This window comes from Anguilla rostrata, chromosome 5, assembly GCF_018555375.3.
Source record: "Anguilla rostrata isolate EN2019 chromosome 5, ASM1855537v3, whole genome shotgun sequence".
In the NCBI taxonomy this organism is placed as follows: domain Eukaryota; kingdom Metazoa; phylum Chordata; class Actinopteri; order Anguilliformes; family Anguillidae; genus Anguilla; species Anguilla rostrata.
In genome coordinates, this window is record NC_057937.1 from 35,216,432 (window position 1) to 35,241,389 (window position 24,958).

Sequence of the window (24,958 nt, forward strand, 5' to 3'; positions counted from 1 at the left end):
AAGCCAGTGAATTTGCAACAGGATGCATATGATATGCAAATTAGCTGTATGGAAATGGCCACAACACTAATTTTCAATCCAGTCCATTAAAAATTGCAGCAATATATTTTCAACATGAAATAACCAAATAAACTATGCTAAACTGCCCCTGTTGACCTGAGTGAAATTTGGTTAATCTTGGGCAGGCCTTTATAAATTTAGTTCATTTGAGAGTTTTTAAGTAAAATAATATGCCCACTAAGGCCAAGGATATGAAACTACAATTCTCACAACTTTATTCAGAAATGCAATGAGCTCTATAATGTTTGGAATGAGGACATTTTTTTTTTCTTGATTTGGCTCTGTACTCCACAATTTTAGATTTGTGACCAAACAGTTCACATGTGGTGAGTGCACATTCTCAGCATTTATTAAATTGGATTTTTTCGTTTCACCATTTAGAAATAACATAACTTTTTATATATAGCCCCCATATTTCAGGACACCACAAGTTTGGCACATATTAATATTACGTAAATGAAAGTAGTTAGTACTTTGTTGAATATTCTTTACATGCAATGATTGCTTGTGGTCTGTGACCCATCACCAGGTGTTGAGTATCTTCTCTGGTGATGCTCTACCAGGCTTTTACTGCAGCTATCTTCAGCTCCTGCTTGTTTCAGGGGCTTGTTGCCATACGTTTTCTCTCAAGCATTAAAAACGTATTTTTAGTTGGAATCAGATCTGGTGAATGACTGAGCCAGGCGAATTTGTTGCTTTAGCGGTATGTTTAGGATCATTGTCTTACTTTAGGAAGCAGTGCTCTCCAATTAATTTGTAGGAATTTGCTTGAAGAAAAGTGAGCCAGTAACTGTTGCAGCCATACATGCCCAAACCATAACACCCCTACCACCATGTTTCACAGGTGAGGGAGGTGCTTTGGATCTTGGGCAGTTCCTTTTGACCTCCAGTTTGCTCTTGCCATCACTCTGATACAAGCGAGTTTCATCTGTCCACAAGACCTTTTTCCAGAACTCTGCAGACTCTTTTACTGTAAGTACTTCTTAGCTATCTGTTACCTGGCCATCCTGATTTGTGGCTAACTAGTGGTTTGCATTTTGCAGTGTTGCCTCTGTACTTCTGTTCAAGAAGTGGTCACTGGCACATCCGTTGCCTGCTTCCTGAAGAGTGTTTCTGATCTGCCTGATAGGTTTTTTTGGGGTTTTCTTCATTATGGTGAGAATTCTTCAGTAATTAACTGTGGAGGTCTTCCTTGGCCTACTAAACCCTTTGCGATTACTGGGATCACCAGTGGCCTATTTCTTTGTAATAATGTTCCAAACTGTTGATTTTGGTTAGCCTAAGTTCTGGCCTATATCTCTAACTGTTTTTGCGTGTTTCGCACCCTAATAATAGCTTCCTTGACTTTAATTGGCTCAGCTCTGGTCCTCATGTTGACAAATGCCAATAACAGACTTCAAAGTCAATCAAAAGCCGTGAATCAAGCGCCCAGGCTCACTGTCGAGGTAATCAGCACATTGTCAATCAATCAAACAATTAAACATCGGTGCTGATTAGCAATCCTCAACAGCTGTGGCGCAGAGACCGAGAGCCGCCCCGCCCACTCTCTCTCTGCAGCCAACGCAAAACCACGGCCACCCTACCACACTGCAATTTAACCACTTGTGAATTGTTTGATTACAAATTTAAAATCATGAATTACAGAGTCAAATCCAGACAAAATATGTCTTTATCCCAAACTTCATGGAGGCCACTGTACATGTAACTTCTCATGTTTTCAGAGGTGATGAGGACAGCTCTTCTTCAGGGTAAATATTGTCTTCATATGTTGTATTGTACATTTTAAATATAGATATTTTGTTATTTAATGTGCCAAATTCATTAAATAATAAGTTCAGTTACAAATTCTGTTTGGTTTACAAATTCTAGGTTTCTTCTCCTCCCTGCAGCCCATCCACTTACCCATTAGACTTCAGGAAGCTCTAATTGTGTCTATAGACAGAGAGCTGCTCCAAGTCTTCAGGGTCATTTGGGGCCCATGTAGTGAACGGTTAAAAAATCAAGTCTTCAGAAATACACACAATGCTTCAAAGCGTGCATCCAATATAAATGAAAAGGTGTGTGTCTGCAGGACTCTTTCAAGTTTAATAGAAAGGAGTTAGGCTTCTTAGACCCTCTTTGAGGGCTAATCCTGTGGGTTTGAGAGGTCATTGCAGACGTTCTAAACACAGTTCAGAAACATTATGCAACACCTTGCTTGTAAAAAAACAATGTCTGTCTCTCATTTTATATTCTCCTGTCAGAACGCAGCCTCACCTGTAGGAACTAATAAATAATATATATAAAATTATGGAAATAAAAATGTTGATGCCTTCACTGCCCTGTGTACGATGTGAGTGTATAGTTTTTGTAGTAATCATTGATGGAAATACAATGCTGTTGACACATTCATTCTGCACACATAATTCTGTTTCTAAGGACTTAGACAACAGAGATGAAACAATGTAGAAATGCTTTGAAAAGACCATTATTTATTTATTTTTACATTTCAGAAGGTAAAATCATATTTTGACTTGTTTGCTATCTCTGATGTAGAACTGAAAGCTTTTTACTCAATTTGTTGACCTTGGTAGCTCAATAATGTTAGCCAGTGTCAATACCAATTTTATGTTTAGAAAAGTGAAATAGAAAAATAAATACTGTACATGACTCTTGTAATTTTATTATTAATGTGTGACAATTACCCAATAATTACACACCAGCTAAAACAGCCCTTTTAAAAAAATTGAATGTACAGGTACTGAACAAAAAATGGAAACACCAAGGTATTACTTAGGTTGTGGGCCCCCATACGTGTTCAGTACAGCTTGTATGCACTAAGGCATAGAGCCCTCAAGCATGCAAAACTGTGCAGGGAGAATACAGCACAACTGTTCCACAAGAAAGACAATCAACTCGTGTTCAGTTCGTGTTTCCATTTCATGGAAATGGAAATACTCTGTGTCAGGTGTCACTCCAGGATAAATGCTGGTTTGGGCTCAGATTTTGGTGATTTCAGTGAGTGCCATGCCCCCCAAACCACTAGGCATCTATTCATGCTCTGTGCTCTGGGTGGCAGTGTAGTATAATGGGTAAGGAGTTGGTCTGCTAACCTACGGGTCACAGGTTTGATTCCCCAGTTGGGCACTGCCATTGTATCCTTGAGCAAAGTACTTAATCTGCAGTGCTTCAGTATATATCCAGCTGTATAAGTGGATACAATGTAAATTCTATGTAAAGTCAGTCGCTCTGGATAAGAGCATAATGTAAAAAGGGGGCATTCTCACAGTGAAATATATCACAGGAAAACTTTAACATGGGGCCAAGAGGATCACAAAGTAGGATAAAATAACAATTGCTTTTTAACCATGCTAGAAAAAACCTTTTTTGCTCACTACCTCTGTATTTATCATCAAAAGAAAGCATTCTGTATACCATGAACTTGGTACATATGTGCAGAGAACTCCTCCCATCAGATGGTGGCACTGGTGTGCAGAGTAAGACAATAGTTATTTTCAATAGGTGTTTTCACATTGGTTATCATTTCAGATTGATTGAAAAGAATGTGCTCTCTTTGCTTTCACAAGGAAGCAATATTGTTGCATGTTTATATTAGCATTACACTTGTATTGTATAATGTTCACTTATTTTCTTTTCTTTTTATAATTCCTGTATATGTCAGCAGTTCCAAAATGTGGACAGTGAAAGAGTCTCAGTTTTCAGTTCAGTTTCAGTTCTAGACTTTTAGAAAAAATTGTCTGGATTACACATTCTTGGCAATCCTTGGTGATCATTTTAATTAGTAGCTGCACTAATTATGTGATTTATAGAGATCCATGATATAATGAAATCTTTACTAATGCTTCCAAGAAATAGTGTATAAATACCCATTTGTATTGCAACTGGCCATGGATTTTGGTTAAAGATGTGCAAAATTAAAATTTAAAAAGTTTATGGTTATGCCATATTAGTCTGAATATGTTTGTATTAATATATAATGATACCTTAATCAAGCTGGTGCAATATTTCTTAATCTTATTAATCTGTCATTTTGAGTTACTTCACCTAAATATATTCTATTTTACTTGGAGGAAAATGTGGATGGAGAATGGAAATGTATTTCGCCATGGCAGAATTCAGTTCCAATGGCCGACCTAGCGGGAGTCTTTTCTACTTCAACTGAAATGTGAACACATTTCTTTTCATTATCCCTAAGGAGGTTTAGACCTACAGATAATAAGATCCATAAACCTTCTTGGTCATCCCATACTCCAAATCCCCCTTTCCCAGCCGTCCCATACACGTGTTAATCTTTCTCGTGCTGGTACTGGTGCTCCTGTGCGTCATACTGCCACGCCCCTGCTGTCTCCACTCCCACCGTCACATCAGATCAAATACACCTGTCACAAGCTGTTAACGATAACGCAGTAAGCGTTCTTTAACGTGAGTATTTACAATGCTGAACAGCTTCTCTTTGAAGTCTTTAAAAGAAAATATTTTAAATGGGGCCATGTGCCGATTTTTCAGGGGAAATTATATGGGTCTTGGGAGTGGGAGAGATGGGGTACTGGATAAAGTTATGTGGTCAGAGTGAATGTCCTTGCTCCCCTAATTTATGTGGAACTTAGCTAGTACGTCATTTTAACATGTAGGCGGGGGCTCTCCAGCTCAAGACAGGGGCGGAGCTGAGGCTGCGCTGCAGAAGACCGCACGCAGTCAGATTCACACACAAGACAGTTCCCTCTCATAAAACAAACACACGCACCGCGCTGTCTGGGAGCGTCCTCCCAGTAACCATCTCCCTCCGTTTCGCCGCAGGACGTTTCTGCGGTTATTGCGTATGCACGTTTGCCCTGTTCTCCTGGCCAGAAGGAACTGTCTGCGTCGCGTCAGGTTTGTCTTCCTGCCCGCCTCCTCTGTACCCGCTGCTGCTGATTGACATTCCTGCAGATCAAAGATTGCTTCCATTTGCTGTTATGGAAACTCGCAGCTGCGGCAGTTGCGCTTCCTTGCTGTGAAAAGGAAAAGTGGATGGGAGAGAACAGACCATGACTCTGGAGCGGTCCTCGTGAAGAATGGGGATACATATGCAATCATGGCCAGATCAGCAAACGGCAGAGCCACTGATGGGGACTCTCGGGTGTCAGCCCCGCCGGACCGGGCCGAGGTCCGGGACTTGTCCGACCCAAGGGAGCTGTCTTTAGAAGAAGTGCTGAAATCCTACGAGCAGCCCATTAACGAAGAGCAGGCGTGGGCGGTGTGTTACCAATGCTGCAGCGGGCTGTGCGAGCCGCTCCTGGCGGCGGAGACCAGATTCTCCCGAGTGAAGGATCCGTCCTCTATCCTCTTGTACAGAGATGGGACAGTGTCCTTGCAGAAAGAGCCAAGCACCAACAATGGTAGGAGTGCATTCGTTTGCCTTTTATCAGCAAATTTATAGAAAAATGATCCCAAGAAGAACTTTACAGCACTTGGGGCATCAGTGTTGGGCTACATTCGTCAGAATATAGGCTTTGACATTGTTAAATATGCTGATTCATTTTTAACAGTTTGTCTAACTCCGGACTCCCCGTGGATAAATATGGCTTGGAATATGCCGGTAAATGATCAATTATTCATACAGCGCAGTTGTCACTGGCAGCTGGGCGCAAGCTTGACAGGGAATAGACATTTTTTCTAGCACTAACGGCTGCCCCGTCTCTCAGATGAAATAAAACCGATAACAGCGCGGTCGGCCAATCCCAATGCACCACCGGTTTGAAACATTGTCTGCGTATCAATAAAAATACCAGCGCAATGGACTGCGGACCTGGAACAGTTCAGGGGAAGTTAGTATTGTTGTTGGCAGCCAGTGCGCTCTTACCGGCCTACATTTATGGTATTTATCTTATCACGGGGGCCTACGGTTATAATGAAGTACGGTAATTCAGTAAATTAACTGTAAAAGACCCACAATCATACAAACACGCATATACACCGTAGGCTACGTAATAAAACAGATCTGAAATATGAAATTTCAGCGTTGCTCTGTTTCATGCTTTGACCACATTAGCACGTTACTCTGACACGTTTGTCAACATTGAGGAGTAGGCTACATTTCCAATATAATGTGATATTTCTGATAGTCTTATACACATGGGATATTTAATGTTGCAAATAATCCTCGGAGTAAAAGGAAATGGTTTCCTCTGAACCCTGCAGTAAATATTTTGGATTACTGTTGTTGACAAACATGCCTGTTAAAATGTGACGTGGAAGTAATGTGTTGCTAACACAACATTTTTCACCTTTCCATGGGTCAAATTATTCTTTTATTTATTAACCTTCTTGTATTTTGTGGTTTAGGTTCTGACCGCTCAGGTTTTATGTTGCTTGTGTTCATTTTTGTCCCCGTCCTTCGCGGTAAGCTTTGTGTTGAGCCTTGTCCAGGAAAACTGTCCGTCTTCAAGATTTTCAGGGGGATCTTTAGGCTGTCCATTAGACTCAAATTTCCCTCCAACCAGTTTATCAGCTTTAGCAGAAACAGAAACGCAACGTCTGCTTAGATTGTGTCCTGCCATGGTGGATATGTGTGAATGCATATTTGCACCGTTTAAGGTTAAATGTACGCTCTTGCATATTACTCTTCATTTCTTTGCCTCACCTCACCTTTGCATTATCAAAACAAACCCATCAATGTCTAGAGTTAAACATCATATTGTTTTAGGTTTAGTATATGTACTACATTTGTTTCCAGTTTCCAGAAATTTTACTATAATACCAATAAGCACATTGTTGCGATTATTATAAGCACAAACATCTACAACTTATGATATATTAATGAGTATAACTTACTATAACTGTCGTGATATCATGATGCTGCTGCTTGTGTGTAAGAGAGGAGGAAAACACTGAGCCTGCTATATGCATAGAATAGGTGGCCGGAGAGAACCTTGTGGACATGCTTCTTCAATGGCATGCCAAGTTTAAAGGGATTTAGGGCACCATTGAAAATGGTTACATTTCTGTGTGCTGTGGCTGAACACATGGTCTTGTGATCAGAAGCTAGATATCTATGTTCAGTGCCGCTGGGCAGTTGACTCTAATGCAGAAGTAAGCTCTTGCAGAAGAAGACTTTGCCTGTTAAAAATGTTAATCGAAAGATAGATTTCAGACCACTTTTGTGAAAAAGGCACTGTGGGCACTGAGATATAGGAAATTGCTTCTTGCACCTAATTGGCTCCTGGGGGCCCTGTTTCAGAAGCAAAATTTTCCTTCATGATTAGAATAATTGTACAATATACCAACTGGGCTACCATTTGTACATCTTCTGAGGTAAGAATTTTTCCTTCACAATTTAAATAAGAATAGTTTGTCTCTTGGTTTTTGACCTTTCTGAAATTTAGAATTTATTTAAAATATGTATTTAAATAAATAAATAAATAAACAAACAAACAAATAAATAAGTATGAGACAGCATGCAGGATTCTTTTTTAATGCAGAAAAAAATGTTATTCAGTTTTCAGTTCAGAATTGTCTAACAATTTAGTGTAGCATACAAATGGCTGGGTATCTTGCTTAGGCCTACATAACACACATCACCCTTTGCAACAGCAACAATGTTGATTGACAGGCTACAGTACACTTTTTGGTTTTGGCTGTGGATATGCAAACAAACGCCCAGATGAAAGACAACACCTGTAGGAGAGCTAGCTATCTAGGTAGGGTACAGAATTATGGGGGCTAATATTGGCTGATAAATAGTATAAACCTTCCACAAATAAAAACGAATATTTTTTCATAACTTACAAACAAAATGATTTGTTCACAAATTATTACAGTGTGCAACTTTTTACAAACGACACTCTATATGAACCAGTTAATTTCATGTGAACCAGTAGCGATATTTGTGATTCTCATTTTATTTGAAGATGGTTCTCATACTATTTATTTATTTATGAGACAATAATACCCTTATATTGAATACTTGCCAACAAACCAATTTAGACCTTATTTAACTATCCAGAATGTAGGCTCTCACATCACTTCCATCATGTTACACTGTTCTCTCGTAGCGCTAATGCACGAATAAAGACTACTTTACTTCACTACTCTCTCATTCCGGAAATAGAAGTGACAGCTACAGTAACTAACGTGACTAGCTAGCTACACCATGGACTTGAGAGTCTGGCAATTTTATACTGTAAAATGCAAAGAAATTGTATAGCTACTTCAGCATGATTTATTGATCAAATATAGCCCAATTAGTTGTAAAACATAGCCTTGAACATAGGCCTACAATTTCTTCTACAATTTTTCCACACTTTTTGAATTGAAAAAACACTTAAGAAAAAACATAGTTGCTATCTGTCTTCTTGTTTATTAATAACATCGGTTTGTTGAAAATGCAGCTGAAGTTGGTCAAAAATGAATATTTTTTTGTGGCCAGAATTTTGAATATAGCACATTTCTGAAAGTTTGTGCGGCTTATGAATAATGGAAATAATCATCTTTATAACTTTGAGCAAATAACAGTATTGGAAAATGTTTTATTTTTTGCCATTGAGCTATGTGTCCCTCTGTCTGTGCAGCTGTAGACAGAAGGAACTTCTTACTTTCCTCAAAGTAAATGGTTATTCTGTATTTGTTACTTTTCTGGAGAACATTAATGTATGCCTCATCCTGGCCTGTCTCACTGTGATCTCACACTCCATTTTCTATTGGACTGCATTCCTCTGTGTCCCCCTGTTTCATTGGACATTGTGATCAAAACAAGGTCAGCCTATGTATCATATTTCAACACGGAATAGATATATTAGGATGTGTGAGTGTATGTGCATGTGAGTGTATATTGTGAATTAATCAAAGTAGCCTTCAAAGCCACTAGAATATTGTGTTTACAAAAATGCAACTACTTATTATTTTTTTGCCATCATGGCAAGATGCATTGTTTTTATTTTAAAGTAGATACAATAACAACAGCAATGTGGATTCCAAACAGCAGTGGCACAAAAAAAGCATAAATGTATGAATAATAAATGGATTGTTATTATTGTTGGGATAATAATTTATAGTAATAATTTAAGTAGCATACCTATGTCCTATGAACACACAGCTTGCTAGTGTTCTAATAGCAATATCACAACAGTGCCCACCATGTACAACAATGACTCATAAGTGCGCCATTACTGTGAATAATACAACCACACTCACAGTAACATTGGCCTTAATGAGTTGCATTATACTACACTGGATTCCACTTAGGGATGGATATATCCGATAATATCTGCCAGACCGAGGACATTTCCTGATTGTATTGTTAAATTGACATGTTGTATGTCAGGGTCCCTTAATATCGATGTGCTGTGATAATCTACGTGTTTGTACTCACCTGGTTCATTACTCTTACACTGAACAGATGGTTTCTGATGCAGTTCACACGAGGTCAGGTCATGCGTAAAACTGAAAGCAGATGAGCACACCTTCAAGGTGCGAAAAAGTGGCATTTGGGTGTACGCAGATGGCGGCGTACCCCTCCCCTCTCCCTTTCTCTCTCTCTCTCTCTCAGGTTTTAACTCTCGCCCCCGCCAGGCTTTTAGTTTCCACGGCAACAGCGGCAGTCCATCTCAAGGAAGTAAAGTGCGATAGGCCTTTGGGGGAAACGTTCCCGTGCCTGTCAGGACAATGCAGCCTGAAATCTCAGCCGATACCCAGAGAGGTGGACTGGGGAGGAGGCAGTCCGGCCCTTTCCAGGGGCGTGAAAGAGCGCGGTCTGCGCGCTTTGCTACCGGTCCGGCAGGTTCTGGGCCTTTCCGCAAGCCCAGCTGTGTTTTTGTCAGGGCCTGAAAGCGAGAGGGGATCATCTTTCACTACCAAAGCGCTGCAGTTCAGTGATTGTGTGACACCCTGCTTTGTCTGTGTGGCATTGTTCCCTGAATCACAGGCCATGTATAACTTTGACCCCCCTACAATCTAGAGTTCTCTGTGTAATAAGTTCAGCTCTGCACTGTTTACTGGTCATGCGCTTGGGCCCTGAGGCAGGGTTGTTGTCCTTTGAACTTTGAACTCTTAATTTATCAGAGGGAAGTATTATTACATCAAAATAAATAAAAAAAACATCCCCAAAAGTCTTATCTGTGTGTGTGAAAGCAGAGATAAGATGTTGGGTTGAGAGACGGCAAATATGTGCATAACTGCCTCTTCTGTGGGGTTAATGGAGGCTTTAGTTTTATAGGAATGTACAATGCTGGGCTGACGCTCTGAATTGTCTGTTAAACTTCGAAGGGTGTGCCCTGCTAATAAACCAGTTGTCAGTTACTGTTTGTGACGAACCATGATCTCATGTAGCTGGGGCAACAATTGGAGGTGACGATTCTAGCCAGCTCACCCTCTGACCTACCGTATGTTGCTAAAACTGGTTACAGGCGGCTCCGCTAACCACTGCACTGAAGATTAACTCACTGTTAGCGGTTAGGCTAGCCTCAGGTGTGCACAGCATACAGTGCTGTAGTATTGCAGGTCACCAAACTCACAGATCGAATCTTCCCTTTCCAGACACTCTAGAAAATAGCTGGGCAAGAACTGCTGTGTTTGTTTCAGGATTCCATGCTAGCTTCTGCTGTTAATTGCTTAGTCAGTCCTTTATGTGATATGATTTTATAGCTACCTTTCTTGATAAGTAATTGAACGACAGCTGAAGACTTCCTGTGTACCTATGTGAAATGTTTAACGGAGATCTAATCTACAAGTGAACCTACATTAGTATTCTACAGCCAGTTAGCTGATTCAAACAAAATCCTGCATACACTTTGCCCCTCTAGGAATGGCATCTGGGGTCATGATTAGTGGATGCTGTACTCTGGTCCTCATGTTGCCTTCAGCTCATTGTTTTTGTTTTTTTTATTGGTCAAAATCTATACGGGCAAAGAGGGGCTTGCATTCAAAACTCTGGCAATCGATGCATCCTAAGTGCTCAGAGTGCAAGCCAATTTGCTACCGGCTAAGGACAGATCTGGGACTGGACCCGCTGTGGGGAGCAAGGAGCGATAGAGCAGTTTGGAGCGCGGCCATTATCTGCAGGAAAGCCCTGCCGTCCGTTCCGTTGTGCTGCGCGGGATCAATGCAGTAAAGCGGTTTGTGCAGAGCTTGATCACTGCAGTAAAAAGGTTCGGGTCCCGAGACCGCAGAGACAGACGAGCAATCGGATTTCTCTGCGGGTGGGGTTACAGATGTCTGCACCGAGGGTGGAGTTGCGGAAGAGTGCGCTGCTGATGGGATCACGTTCGCCGAGTGGCTGGATGGCTACCAGAGACGCAGTGCGATTTGGGGTGGGAATGGCAGCACTCGGGCCCAGACAGGGCAGCCATGGAAAGGCTAAGAATTGCTCACACGGTCCTCTAGTATCCCAACGTACATTGCGTTGTGCCGCTCCGACGGTCATCGATCATTGTTGTTTCTTCTCTTCCCCAGACGACGACAGGAGGCCTCACCCACTTCCTGTGCCAGAGCGTCAGGTAAATTTATGTTACCCACCAGGAAGATGCATTTGTACCACTTAATTCCCCCCCCCCACCCCCCCACCCCCACTCCACACTGGCAATACACAAACTTATATGTGTGAATAGAAAGACAGTATCCATGTAAACAGAAAGTTATATGAATTACTAACACACTTTGCACATCCCTCTTTATAAAATAAAAGTGGAGGATTGGGGTTTTGTTTCTCCCTTTTAATGTATTTCTCTAACATTTATAAACTAACATTCCCCTCGTCTGACAGATGGTGCAGTCCCTGGGCGTGACTATCTACCGTGCGCTGGACTGGGGACTGGATGAGAGTGAGGAGCGGGAGCTGTGCCCCCAGCTGGAGCGGCTCATTGAGCGCATGGCTGGGGGGGAGGCTGGCAACGGCACCGCAGACGAGGGTTACAGCGGCCAGGAGGAAGAGGAGGAGGAAGATGAGGAAGAGGGAGCGCTGCGTGCGGTGTGCTCGTTCCGTCAGGTGATGGCGCTATGCGCCTCCCGCCTGGCCAACCCAGCGCTGGCCCCGGAGCACTACCAGGCCGTCTGCCGCGCCCTCTTCGTGGAGACCCTGGAACTGCAGACCTTCCTCGCCAAGATTCGAGATGCCAAAGAGGTGTGTGTGTGTGTGTGTGTGCGTGCGTGTGTGTGTGTGCGTGTGTGTGTGTGTGTGCGTGTGCATGTGTGTGTGTGTGTGTGCGTGCGTGCGTGCGTGTGTGTGTGTGCGCGTGCAGTACATTTTTTCTTGATGTTTACTGGAGAAGATTCAAGAGCCTGGAGTGAAACGAAGACAGTATTTCCAAGTGTAACAAAACACTTCCCCGTGTGTCAGACGCGTTTGCCCCAAAGATATAGGCATTTGGTGCAAAATGAGTGTGAGACGAGGTGTGAATGTCTGGGGAAAAAGTTGATTCTTCTCTTATTTCAGCCCTTTGGATCATGCTGCTGTACACCAATTGCAGCCTTATATGCCTGTCTACAAATTTACCAGCTCATTAGAGAGGAACTACCAATCAGAGCCTCTGTTTAAAGGAAGGCTATTAATGAGCACTTCTGCCAGCAAGTTATGTATTCTTATTTTAGCCCTTCAAATTAAAAAATGAATAACTAAATAATTTTTGGATATCCTGAGTGGCAAGTACTCATTAGCCTACCTGAAAATAGCCTCTTAGCAGTTGCTCTCTAATTAGCTTTTACACATGTGGTGACAGTGTAGAGTTAGGTATATAAAACTGCCATCTATGTCCAACTCTGTTTCTCTGAAAAAAGCAATATGCCAAAATGTTTGCAACGTTCAGGTACATCTCAACTGAAAAGGTTGTGTGCAGCCCTTTCCTGAAGGTTGTTGATGTCTAGAGGAGGTAACGTGCGGTGTAGTTTCGGTGTTGGATTTTCTGGGTCACTGAAGGGAGCAGAGGGTGGGGCACAGCGAGTCATTGTCCCTGTGAGCCCACCGCATGAGAACCAGAGCAGTCTGGAATGCTGTTTGATACTGGATACAAGTTGGGTAACAGTGGACAGGGCTTCACCTAATCTGAAAACCTGCAGTTTATACTCTGATTCCCATCATGCATTAGTCACCCCCTTCCTCCTGCCTCCATGTATCATTTGCCATGTACTGTGTATAAGACCTGTGACCCCCCCCCCCTTCCCTCCGCATGCTTGATACTTGTTCCGCAGTGCGAAACGGGATGAACAATGCCCCCTTGTGACCTCCCGTTGTATCACATTGAGTCAATGGAAAAACGTTTATCTGGCCATTACACACCAGGTTTACACAACTGGTGCACCAAATCACAGCCATTTCGACCAGTGATAAGGATCAATAGTCGCTGTGGCAGTGATTTGTGTTAATGAGTGTTTTTGATCAGTGTTTTGATTAGTGTGGGTGTTATTGATCTGTATAGTGTTTTTGACGATTGGTGATCGTGTCTTTGATCTGTGCCTTTGATATGTCTTTGAAGATGCTGAAGAAGATCCGAATTGAGGAGCCCCTGGAGGACAGGTGCACTGCTGAACTGGACGCCCTAAAACACACAGACTGGGTGAGAGATCCAGAGTCATGGGGGCCGTGCTCACAGACAACATAGTGGGGACTGATGGCTGTGCTTTTGGGGTTGGGGGGAAGTGGGTGTTGGCACACATCTAGGTACTTTCAGATGGTGTCCATGTGTGGGTGCACATGATACAGGGTGTGTGTGTTGGGTGATTACATTACATTACAGGCATTTAGCAGACGCTAATCCAGAGCGACTTCCACATAGCATTTCATTGTATCCATTTATACAGCTGCATATATTGAAGCAGTGAAGTTTAAGGGTACAACGGCAGTGTCCTACCCAGGAATTGAACCTGCGACCTTCAGGTTACAAGACCAGTTCCTTGCCCATTATACAACACTCCTGTCCAATGTTGGGTGATGTAGGGTGTCTGCTTGTGCCTGTGTGCGTGTGTGCGGTTGATGCGGTATGTCCGTGTTGCCGCAGGCCCGTCTCTGGGTGCAGCTGATGAGAGAGCTGAGGCAGGGGGTGAAGCTGAAGAAGGTCCAGGAGCAGCAGTTTGACCCCCTCCCCACGGAGTTCCGCCTCACGCCCTTTGAGATGCTCATGCAGGATATCCGCGCCCGCAAGTTCCAGCTGCGCAAGGTCATGGTGAGCCGAGCCGAGTCGAGCCACACTGGCCTAGGGCACAGCACTGAGCCATATTCACTAAGCAGTATTTCCCCTACATGTCAGCCTTTGTTTTGTATGCTCTCTCCCCCCCAGTTAGTTCATTGTTCTACTAATGTTTGATGAAACACATTGGGCTATTAGCACCACAAACATCAAGTGTTCATTACACCTGAGCTTGCTGCAAGTTTGCTTTTCATTTTACCCCAGCACCCTCATGACAAGATGCTGACTTGTTACTTATGTCTCTTTGCACCCACTGTAGATACTAGTTCACAATCTTCCGATATTTACGAGCATAACAAAATTGTACACGCACTGCAGAACCCTTTACATCACCGGAATGAACAAGCCAATGTAAAATGTCTGAGTGGATAGGTCACTGCCATCTGTGGATTTTTCTCTTTATTTCTATTTCATTCTCTCTCTCACATTGTTTCTTGCTCTCTGTTTTTCTGCCTGATTTTGTGTCTTTCACGCTGTCTGTTTTTCTCTGGCTGTTTTATCTCTCTGTTCTTTCTTCTCTCTCTCCCCTTCTCCGTCTCCCTCGCTCTGTCTCTCTTTGCTCCCCCTTTCAGGTGGATGGTGATATACCCACGAGGGTAAAGCAAGACGCCCACGAGCTTATTTTGGACTTCATCAGGTCACGCCCTCCACTCAAACCTGTGAGGCCCCCCTCCGCCCTCCATTTCACCCCCTCGTTTCCCTCCCACCATCAGATCTTACAAACCTCATGAATCCCTCCACATTAAAACATCAACTTGTTTTAAGCATGCTGCCACACCCCAACATCAAATTTCCCAAACTCTGACTCATTTAATTGTACAATTTCCAGAAAAGTAGTCTGTTAAAATGTGTTAAGACCACAACGATGTTGTAACAAGTACAGTACTAGTATAACGCACAGTACTGGTATATTTAGTAAGTGCAGTGTGTATTATAAGGACGTTTTTTCAAATGCATCTCACGTGCAGTGTTTTGAGTGTCATTGTTTGGTGTGTTCAGTGTGTGTTAGGTGCAGTCTGTGTTTGGTGTGTCAGTATTTTTCTCAGCGTAGCAGCATTCTCAGTGTGTTAGTCTATCTGTGTGTTCAGTGCCATAGGTTCTCTGTGTGTGCAGTGTAGCAGTGCTCAGTTCTCACTCCGTTTGTTTGGCGTCAGAACAGCAGCGTGTTCAGTTTGTCCGTGTGCTCCTAGGTGTCCGAGCGGAGTCTCCGCCCCCCTCTGCAGGAGCAGCAGTCCCTGCACGAGCGCATCCTGGCGGAGATCAAGCAGGAGCACCAGCTGAGGCCTGTGGAGCCGCCCAGCTCCAAGAGAAGTGCGTCACTGGCTGTCAATCACTGTCTCTCACAGTCACTCACTTAATTAGTTAGTCACAATCACAATCTCTCACTGCATTACTCATGTCAGCCCACTCATCAATTTATGCAGTTACTCATTTGTCAGTCAATCACTGTCATCTACAGTCTCACTGTCACTTATTAGTCAGTCACATCACGAATCTCCTCACTGTCACTTACTCAATTAGTCAGTCACAGTCACTGTCAATCACAATCTCTCACTGCCACTCACTTAATTAGTTAGTCACAATCACAATCTCTCACTGCCACTTACTCAATTAGTCAGTCACAGTCACTGTCAATCATAGTCTCTCACTGTCACTTACTCAATTAAGCAGTCACAGTCACTCAATCACAGTCTCTCACTGTCACTACTCTAACTCACATCTGTCAATCACAATCCACTGTCAATCATAGCTTCACATCGTCAACACGTTCACTTCAATTAGTCAGTCACAGTCACTATCAATCACAGTCTCTCACTGCACTTACTCAATTAGCTAGTCACAATCCCCAATCCATCTCCACTGCCACTTACTCAATTAAAGCAGTCACAGTCACTGTCAATCATAGTCTCTCACAGTCACTCACTTAATTAGTCAGTCACAATCACTGTCAATCACTGTCTCTCACTGTCACTTACTCAATTAGTCAGTCACAGTCACTGTCAATCATAGTCTCTCACAGTCACTCACTTAATTAGTCAGTCACAATCACTGTCAATCACAGTCTCTCACTGTCACTTACTCAATTAGTCAGTCACAATCACTGTCAATCACAGTCTCTCACTGTCACTTACTCAATTAGTCAGTCACAATCACTGTCAATCACAGTCTCTCACTGTCACTTACTCAATTAATCAGTCACAATCACTGTCAATCACAGTCTCTCACTGTCACTTACTTAAGTAGTCAGTCACAATCACTATCAATCACTGTCTCTCACTGTCACTTACTTAATTAGTCAGTCACAGTCACTATCAATCACAGTCTCTCACTGTCACTTACTCAATTAAGCAGTCACAGTCACTATCAATCACAGTCTCTCACTGTCACTTACTCAATTAGTCAGTCACAGTCACTATCAATCACAGTCTCTCACTGTCACTTACTCAATTAGTCAGTCACAGTCACTATCAATCACTGTCTCTCACTGTCGCTTACTTTATTACTATTAGTCACTGTCACTTAATATAAATCATTGTCTCTATTAATAACATAAGTACTGTTAGTCACTGTCACTTATTGTGAATTATTTATTCACTGACAGTTACTAATTGCTTTCATATCTTCTCAATCACTGTCCCTGTCTGTCATTCACTCTTCATTGACAGTGTCAATGACTAATTAGCTGCCTACTTCCAATTACTGCCAAACGTGGTCATTGCTTGCCACTCATTGTCAATCACTGTCACTTGCCCATCACTCCTCTTTTCCCATCAATCACTAAAACTCACTGTCACTGCATATCAATCACTGTCACTGCCTGTAAGTCACTAAGTGTTAGTAGTTTCGGTGTTGTACTTGTCAATCAATGATTTTGGTGAGTTTATCTGATATATGTGGTGTGTAGCATTTAGGTATTTTCTGTAGTGTGTTTAGTGCAAATAGTGGTGAAATGGTTAACTGCGTGCGTGTGTGTGTGTGTGTGTGTGTGTGGGTGGTGTAGTGTGTGGGTACTATGATTGTTACAAATTTTTACTGATTATGTGTGCTTGATGGTCATAGATGATGTGTGATGTGCGTAGTGTAATGGTCATAGAAAAAAGTGTGGTTTAGCTATAGGTGATGTGTGTTGTGTAAAGCAAAATTTATATAAATTGGAAGTTTTCAAACTCAGTACCGGGGACCTGCTGGGTATGCTGGGTTTTCTTTCTGCTGTAATTGGGACCTTTGAATTTTAACAAGCTATTCATTTTTCCTATTGGCTTTTTAGTTTTAACTGTTTTATCATACTTGGGGTCAATTTGATCCCAATCAGTGTTTGACATCTCTTAAAATCCACTTAACCTTATTTTTATTTGGTGGGATTAAATAGTAAACATGCAATAATCATAACTCAATGTTTGCAATACCCCTGTACCAACTTTGTATACAAAGGTGTTGTGTAGGGTCATTTTGAAATGAGACGGTTCTCACAGATTTTTAAATTTATAGATAAATATTTATGAATAAAAGGCTAGACATTAAGAAGGGGACACACAAGTGTCAATTTTTTTTCTATTACAATAATTTTGTGCCAGTTTAAACTGCTGCGGTAAACTTGAAACATTCTTAAACATTAAAGGCATTGAAGGATGATTTGTCCTCTTAATGCCTCATTATGTCAAAAGAAGCTAAAAATGCCTTGAAGAATAGATCCCTGATGGGCCCTGTATTCAGATCCCTGGCTTTCACACACTTGTGTAATACACAAAATGATATAATTTGTTTAGAACGAGCTTGTAATTGATTACAGCTATAGAATGACGGGTTAAACCAGCTGGGTCCTAATTGCTGGAAATGTGGACATCTGCTCACAGGCGCTTAACTGTTTGTGGAAAACGGAGAGTTCAAAGACAAAGCAAATGGCATCGAGCCAAACCGTGATTGTGTTCATACGTTTTACTGAGAAAATTTATGGAACAACCTAAGCACATGTTTTGAACACACCGTTAAATGAAATTAGCTGGAATAACAAGCAGCATAGCCAGTGGACCAGCGCTGAGTTTGAAATGACTGTGATACTGTAGCTTATGCAGTGTGTGTTTGCGTGCAGTGCAATGCTTGGAAATAATGTGCAGCGTGCTGTGAGAGTAACTGTTAGCTACTTCTCCCATCTTAGCATTCGGCTCCCTGCCATGTCTGCTCCACACCTGCCCGTGTGATGTGAAGTCCACTTCCTGTATCGACTTGTCAGTCATGGATACTGGTGCCCGCCCCCCTTCCCGTCCTCGGGTTTTACTCAAAGCTCCAACTCTAGCCGAAATGGAAGAGATGAATATATTTGAGGTAAGGGGGAAATAGTGTGCTCCAGTCTCAGCAAATTGGACCTTGAAATATTAAGCACATAGAATAAAGACCAGAGCCTGTCTTCACAAAACCTCTGAGCGAGAGTGATGCTGTAGGATCACTTTTACCTTATAGCTCATAATCAATGAGTCATCAACTGTAGAGGTCTTCCTTGGCCTTTAAAATAGGAAGCACCCAAGAAGCCTTTTGGCCCAGACTTTATGGGGGGGGGGGGCGGCTATGTATAAAAATGCAGCAATTTCTGCATGGTGAAACCAAAATGTATAAGAATACTCTTAAATAAAAACTTGCCACATGTCAATCATTTGATTACAAATCTAAAATTGTGGAGTACAGCGCCAAATCAAGAAAAAAAAGTTTGTGCCCAAACGTGGAAGCTCACGGTATGTTTATATATACCTGAGAAGAGAATGATTTACTCTTGTTATAATTTTAACAGTCTCAATGACCTTCTCTCAGTTCCTCTTCCTTGTGGCTTGATTCTGACAGGAGGAAGAGTCCCCGGACAGCACGGACCTCCGGCGGGTGGAGAGCTCTCCCACCCCTCTGAAGAGAGACCGGTCCTTCTCGGAGCACGACCTGGCCGAGCTGAGGGGAGAGCTGCTGCCCTCGCTGTCGGAGTCGGCCCAGCTGGGCGGAGCCGTTGTGCGGAGGGCAGAGCGCCCGCGAGCGCGCACCCTGGGAGGGGCGGGGCCACCCCCACTGCACAGAGGTCAGTCCGCCCAGAGCTTCCATCGACGATGCATTGGCGCTCTTCACCTGTCGGCCACTAGGGGAGCTATTGTGTATCACATCGATCAGATTACATGTGGCGGCGCCTGTGCGAGAACAAAATCCATTGCACTCGGCTCCTTCGGGATTTGGATGTAACCCTGGTCTACCACCAGGGGGAGCTGAAATGCTGCCCACCACAGCTGATGTTTCTGTGGAAGAAAGTCTTGGCTCTGGTTGTCACCCACCCACTCTCCTCCTCTTTGTGTGCAGCCTCTCTCCCAGTGCAAGGCTGGATGCCCCCCTCACCAGGGCTCCTCTGTGCCCCACGGGGCTCCCTCAGTGCTGTGGAGGAGAGGGTAGAAGTGAAGGTTGGGTCTCCAAACCAGGAGAGCTATAAACCCCAATGGATGGTTGGTATAACTGAAAATTTCTCTATACTGATGTCCTAACCACTCTCCACATTGATATTCTGACCACACTCCACACTTCTTGTGTTATTATTGATAATGCTACCCTTAAGAATACATTCCCCACCTTCATTGCTCCTCTTTTTTTGTGAAGGAGGAGTTCAGTCACCCTGTGGAGAGTCTGGCCCTAACAGTAGATGAGGTCATCAATGTGCGCCGTGTGTTGGTGAAGGCCGAAATGGAGAAGTTCCTGCAAAGTAAAGACCTGTACAACAACCTGCGGAAGGGCAAGGTGTGAGCTTTGACATCACATCCTGTTACATACACCCTCCCTAAAACACTGATAGCTCCTGAATGCATCCCAATGTTATCCTTGTTCCCTCCCCTCATTTATTTCTTTTTCTACTTCAAGAAATATCTGAAGGAGAGGTGCAAGATTCAGGTTCAGAAAGTAACAGTCCTCCCCAGTATTTTGTTCCAAGCACCTGGATTTGCTAATTCCCAGAATTCTACTGTCAAGAAGAACTAAATAGAGATATCAGCTGGCTGAATTCATGGGTGGAAGAAACACATGGCAGGACTTGAATGTTCTGACCCCTGGACTTTCCACCTCTGGTCAGAGGTAGAAGGTTGGAGATGGGGGTAGAAACAGATGAAAATGGGGGAAAGGTCTTTTAATTCATTATAATTATGCACACCAATATTCTAGTGGGGACAGAGACCAATAACAAGGGGGGAAACATCCGTCAGTATGGCACATGATAGCTTTGAGCAGTGGATAGATGTCATCCACAGTTTGATTGATTTTTTTCTGGATATACTCAAGTTACAAGCATGTAATCAATGTAGCGACAGCCCCCTGTATTGATTACATGTTTCAGACCTAGCCATATAACTCCCACCTGAACCTTGCAAAATGAGTTGGGGCAGTCGGTATTATGCTGTACTATAACATTTCCAGTACCTCAATTTCTATTCCATGTGTGGACCTGGAGACATCTCATCACATTATGCTGTACTGGCAGAGCTCAGGGAGCTGTTGCACGATGGGGTTTAGGTGCACAGCCCACGTCAGTTATGGAACAAGGAAGTCTGGATGCAGCATGTGACGGTGTAGGACCACTCTTTTCAGTCAATGAGTGGAAGCTGACTTATGGATGTTGACGACTGAGGAGGTGTAATGTGATAACTGTCTAACGCGTGCAATTATACAAGGCTCTACTGACCTCATCCTGAGTGAGGACTTGAACTGCAGATGAAAACTGCTTTGGGAAAAATGGTGACCCAAGTTATAATGCTCCACAGTCACTGAACGCCATACAAAAACGAATTAAGCAAGAGAATCTGGTATCACTACTTCTGTTCAATAGCATAAATGCCTCGCATGTATAGCTGCGACTGATTTTTTAAAATTTTTAATTGTATTTGTACAGAGTTTCACATGTTAAGTGCCTTGTCATCAGCGTGCTCTGCTGCTTCCTTGCCAATACTCTCTTGTCAGATATCTCCTGTCAGCCTACTTCTTGAAATTATTATAATCTCAAGAGTCTTTGGTTAAATAAAGGCTAACAAAAAATAGCACGAGGAAACAAGGAGCACAGAGATATGTTGGAAGGAAATGAGATTGCCTACACACTCATGCTTCAGTTCACTTTATGCTGGTAAGAAATAGCCTTGATACAGGTTACATTGAAGGCAGGAGGTCCCGTGACATCACAAAGCATGTTTCCGTGGAACATGCGTGTCCTTCGTGGAACTGTTTTTCAGTGTTGTGTCGGGCTCAAGACACTTTGCCTTTTCATCAGGAATGTACGCCTAATGAGAAGGATAGAGTGAAAGAGTGGAATCGGAAGGGTGGTGTCTGCAAAAACAGAATAGAATAGAACAGGGCTTTATTGTCCTCTGTGGACATTTGTTTTCCGGTACATTGCCTCTTATCAAAACATGTCAGCAGACATAATTAGTGGGCGTACAGTGAATAAAACTTCACAGCCTCCACAAACTATCCATCTCTCTCTCTCTCCCCCATGTCTGTCTCTCTCTTTCTCACTCTGTGCCTGAGCTTTACCTCACCTGTGTGCGTTTGTCTCCCAGGTGTGTTGTTGCTGTAAAATAAAGTTCCCTCTCTTCTCTTGGCCATCAACTTGCCTGCTGTGTAAAAGGTAAGTAAGACATGCAAGTCTGGAGTACATAAACACAAGGCTCCAAGTGTATAAAACTGAGGAGTGCAATAATTCTACCCGCTGTTCTGCTCTCTCCTCAGGTCTGTCTGTGGATCCTGCAGTGCCAAGGTACAGCTCTTTATGTCTTTGGATAGAATTGCTCTGACTTTTTTTGAACTGTTCCTGCTTCTGCCTTCCTCTCCCTGACACTTCTTTCCTCTTCCTTCGCCTGCCTTGCTCTTCTGGACTCTTCTGTTTTCTGCCTTTCCTCTTCCTGTCTCAATCTTCGTGTTCTGGGCTCTTCCTGTTTTTCCGTGGTTCGTCCTGATTTTCCATGTTCTACCGCAGATGAAGATCCCCTCCAAGAAGATGGCACACATCCCAGTTTACACTGTGGGGTTTGAGAGCAGCGGTAGCAGCCTCACTCGCAGAAGCGAGCTGTTTAAGTGAGTTCTGGCCTCCTGACTGCCTGCTGTACATCCGCCCTCCTCTTTCTGCTCTCCTGCTGGCCTGCTTTCCCCAGTACCCTGCACTGTAACAGCTAAGGATGAACCACACGCAGTATTACATTACATTACATTACATTACATTACATTACAGGCATTTAGCAGACACTCCAGAGCGACTTACACAACTTATTCCCTTTGAGGTTTGCCTTCGTACCTGCTGGGTTTTCCCATATCCATTAGAGTCGAGAAGAGGAACCAGAATTTTGCATATCTAGAGCTGATGATGGGAGATGAGGGGCCTTCCAGTTATCGCTAACCCCTGAGGCAAACAATCCAACTGAATTTATTTATACAACAAAATAACATATTAACTGAAAAATGTTATGTAACAGGGGGAAAAAGAAAAATGGTTTAAAAAACAAAACCCTATGAGACACCAGTTTGGAGTTCCACAGTCTACAGTTCCATAGCCTGTCACACAAACCATGGAAAAGAAGCAGGTTGTTGACCTCACATGGTTCCGCGGACTTGACCTCCTGTATCGACAGAAGGCGCTGCAGTGATAGCACAACTGTACAATTGCAATTAGGCATTCCTAATTATTACGTAAGTCCAAAAATATTTGTAAATAAAATGGGATGTAGATAATTAGCTTGTTCAGAAACGGCCTCGGCTGTACTTGCCAAAATCAGTTGCCATGGTTTTGCTGATGCAACATTCTCAGTGCCATAGCGCACAGAACTGCAATGCAACCCTAACCGTGCACCTGTGCTTTACAGTCAGAAAACAGCCGTGGGCCTCAGACAACACTCATTCTAAAATTTCTCATGTAGCTATCAACAAAGTGATAGCAATGCATGTGCTGGATTGAAGCTGATTATATCATGGGGGATATTGGATTTCAGTAATTGCCTTGCTTGTCAGGTGTGCACTTGCTGATGTCTGACGTTCGCGTGCGACTTTGATTTATATGAGCAACCTGCACAGCTGGTATATATTGGCCACTGGATTTTCCCTCCACATTTATTCCCATTTAGAATCACCAATAGTGTTCTGTTTTAGCATTACTGCTTAACGTCTCTGGTTCGCTGTTTTTGCACATTCATAGAATGTGTAGGATTCTATACGTGCTCAATCGTTAATCCCAGATTCAGGATTTGGATTAACAAAAATACGGATTTGGTGTTGTCCCCGGTAACCCCCCTCCGCCCCCCCTCTCCTTCCTTTGACTGAAAAAGCTGCTGTTTGTGTTTCCCTCTCCTCCCCTGCGGTGACCCCTCGCTGTGCATGTCTGTGCAGGTCAGTGCGGAGCCTCTCTCAGCGTTCCGTGGAGGAGGAGTTTCCTCACCTGTACGCACACGGCTGCAGCCTGAGGGACGTGTGCGGCGACTGCTCCAAGTTCGTGGCCGACGTGATCTCCTCCAGCCGCCGCAGCCTGGACCTCCTCAACAACACGCCCAAGAGAGAGAGGGCTCCGCCCTCGCAACACCGGCAGCCGAGCGCGTCGCCGCGCCCAAACACCTCGGGCAGGAAGTACATGTAGAGAGATGACTGACGGGCGGCGTCCCCTCCCCCAATGGAATATTCCTTCATGTGTTGTGTGGGGGTTGAAGAGACACATGCCTTATCACATAGCTCCTTCCCCCCTTCACCCCCCACCCCCACTACTCACACCCTGCTAACTGCACACCTGAGACTGTGATAGTATTGAGGGAGATGGTCAAAAAGACAGGGGGAGGAGTTTAGACAGAGGGAGGAGCCAAAAGACACATGTCTGGACATGCTGAGGGGTAGGGAAGAGCCAAGAGTGATATAATGGATGGAGCTAAGAGACTGCAGACCTAGCTGAGACACAGAGTGGGAGGAACCAAGATGGTGGAACGAAGTAGAGGTTTGGTTGCCACTGATTTTGAATGTATTTTTTCTTGTAAAAACCATAAACCCTTTCCAAGCTGACACTTCCCATGTCCTCAGCCGGCTCTATCTTCACAATTGGCAATTTCACATAATCATGCCAAATTAGCCATGGAAATCCAGAGTAAGCCAAGCAAACAGGAAGTCACGACATGAGGTGAGGTGAGGGGAGGGGGGGGGCGGGGAGGGAGAGAGAGAGAAAAAGAGAGAGAGAGGTTTGGACGCCAGATGCTTTCGCTGTACTGAAATCAAGGACACTCCCATACAGCCCACCACCCGCCCCCCCGACTCCCAGCCTCTCACTGCCGGCAGAGACCAGCAGGCTGGTTCCAGCGCACAGGAAATGCACCAGTGGAGCTGCCTATTAGAAAAGGGATCTTGCTTCCTCTCGGCTGATGCTGCAGGCCGATACCGTTTCCAGAATGTTCTGAAGTGCACAGTAATGGGATTTCATGTCCACGGTGTTTTCCTGCTGCTGGTGGTGTGGCGACGGGACTGTACGGATGTCACAGGGCGGGCAGGCCGGCCTGGGGAGGCTCGGGGTGAGCCCAGCATCTGGCGCTGGTTCTGAGTGAGTGCTCTCTCACACCAGTCCTCATCTTTTCTGCCTCGTGGCCGTGTGTGACCTCCCCCTCCTCTCCCTGGAGCCCCTTTCACATTGCCCAACCCCCCCCCCCCCCCCAGACCTTGTTCTGACCAATTTTGTTGTTAAACACTCAATAAACCTCAACTGCAATAAAGCAAAAGAACAAAGA

General features: G+C 43.7%; 1 protein-coding gene across 6 annotated transcripts; it reads left to right on the forward strand.

Annotated features, from left to right (window-relative positions):
- Nucleotides 1–633: 633 nt before the first annotated feature.
- spire2 (spire-type actin nucleation factor 2) lies at nucleotides 634–24,958 on the forward strand. 6 transcript variants are annotated; one of them, XM_064335937.1, is made up of 17 exons: nucleotides 634–763; nucleotides 905–1,031; nucleotides 1,773–1,808; nucleotides 11,488–11,531; nucleotides 11,798–12,154; nucleotides 13,503–13,583; nucleotides 14,025–14,189; nucleotides 14,786–14,872; nucleotides 15,404–15,524; nucleotides 18,370–18,536; nucleotides 19,047–19,269; nucleotides 19,542–19,681; nucleotides 19,833–19,970; nucleotides 21,773–21,840; nucleotides 21,942–21,969; nucleotides 22,189–22,286; nucleotides 23,589–24,958. In XM_064335937.1, the coding sequence occupies exons 3-17, from the start codon at nucleotides 1,787–1,789 to the stop codon at nucleotides 23,830–23,832; spliced, it is 1,983 nt and encodes a 660-aa protein (XP_064192007.1). In that variant the 5' UTR covers nucleotides 634–763; nucleotides 905–1,031; nucleotides 1,773–1,786; the 3' UTR covers nucleotides 23,833–24,958. The 6 variants fall into 6 exon arrangements, with proteins under 6 accessions (XP_064192007.1, XP_064192009.1, XP_064192008.1 ...); XM_064335939.1 differs by lacking the exon at nucleotides 1,773–1,808 and having other exon boundaries at nucleotides 905–1,032; XM_064335938.1 differs by lacking the exon at nucleotides 634–763 and having other exon boundaries at nucleotides 852–1,031.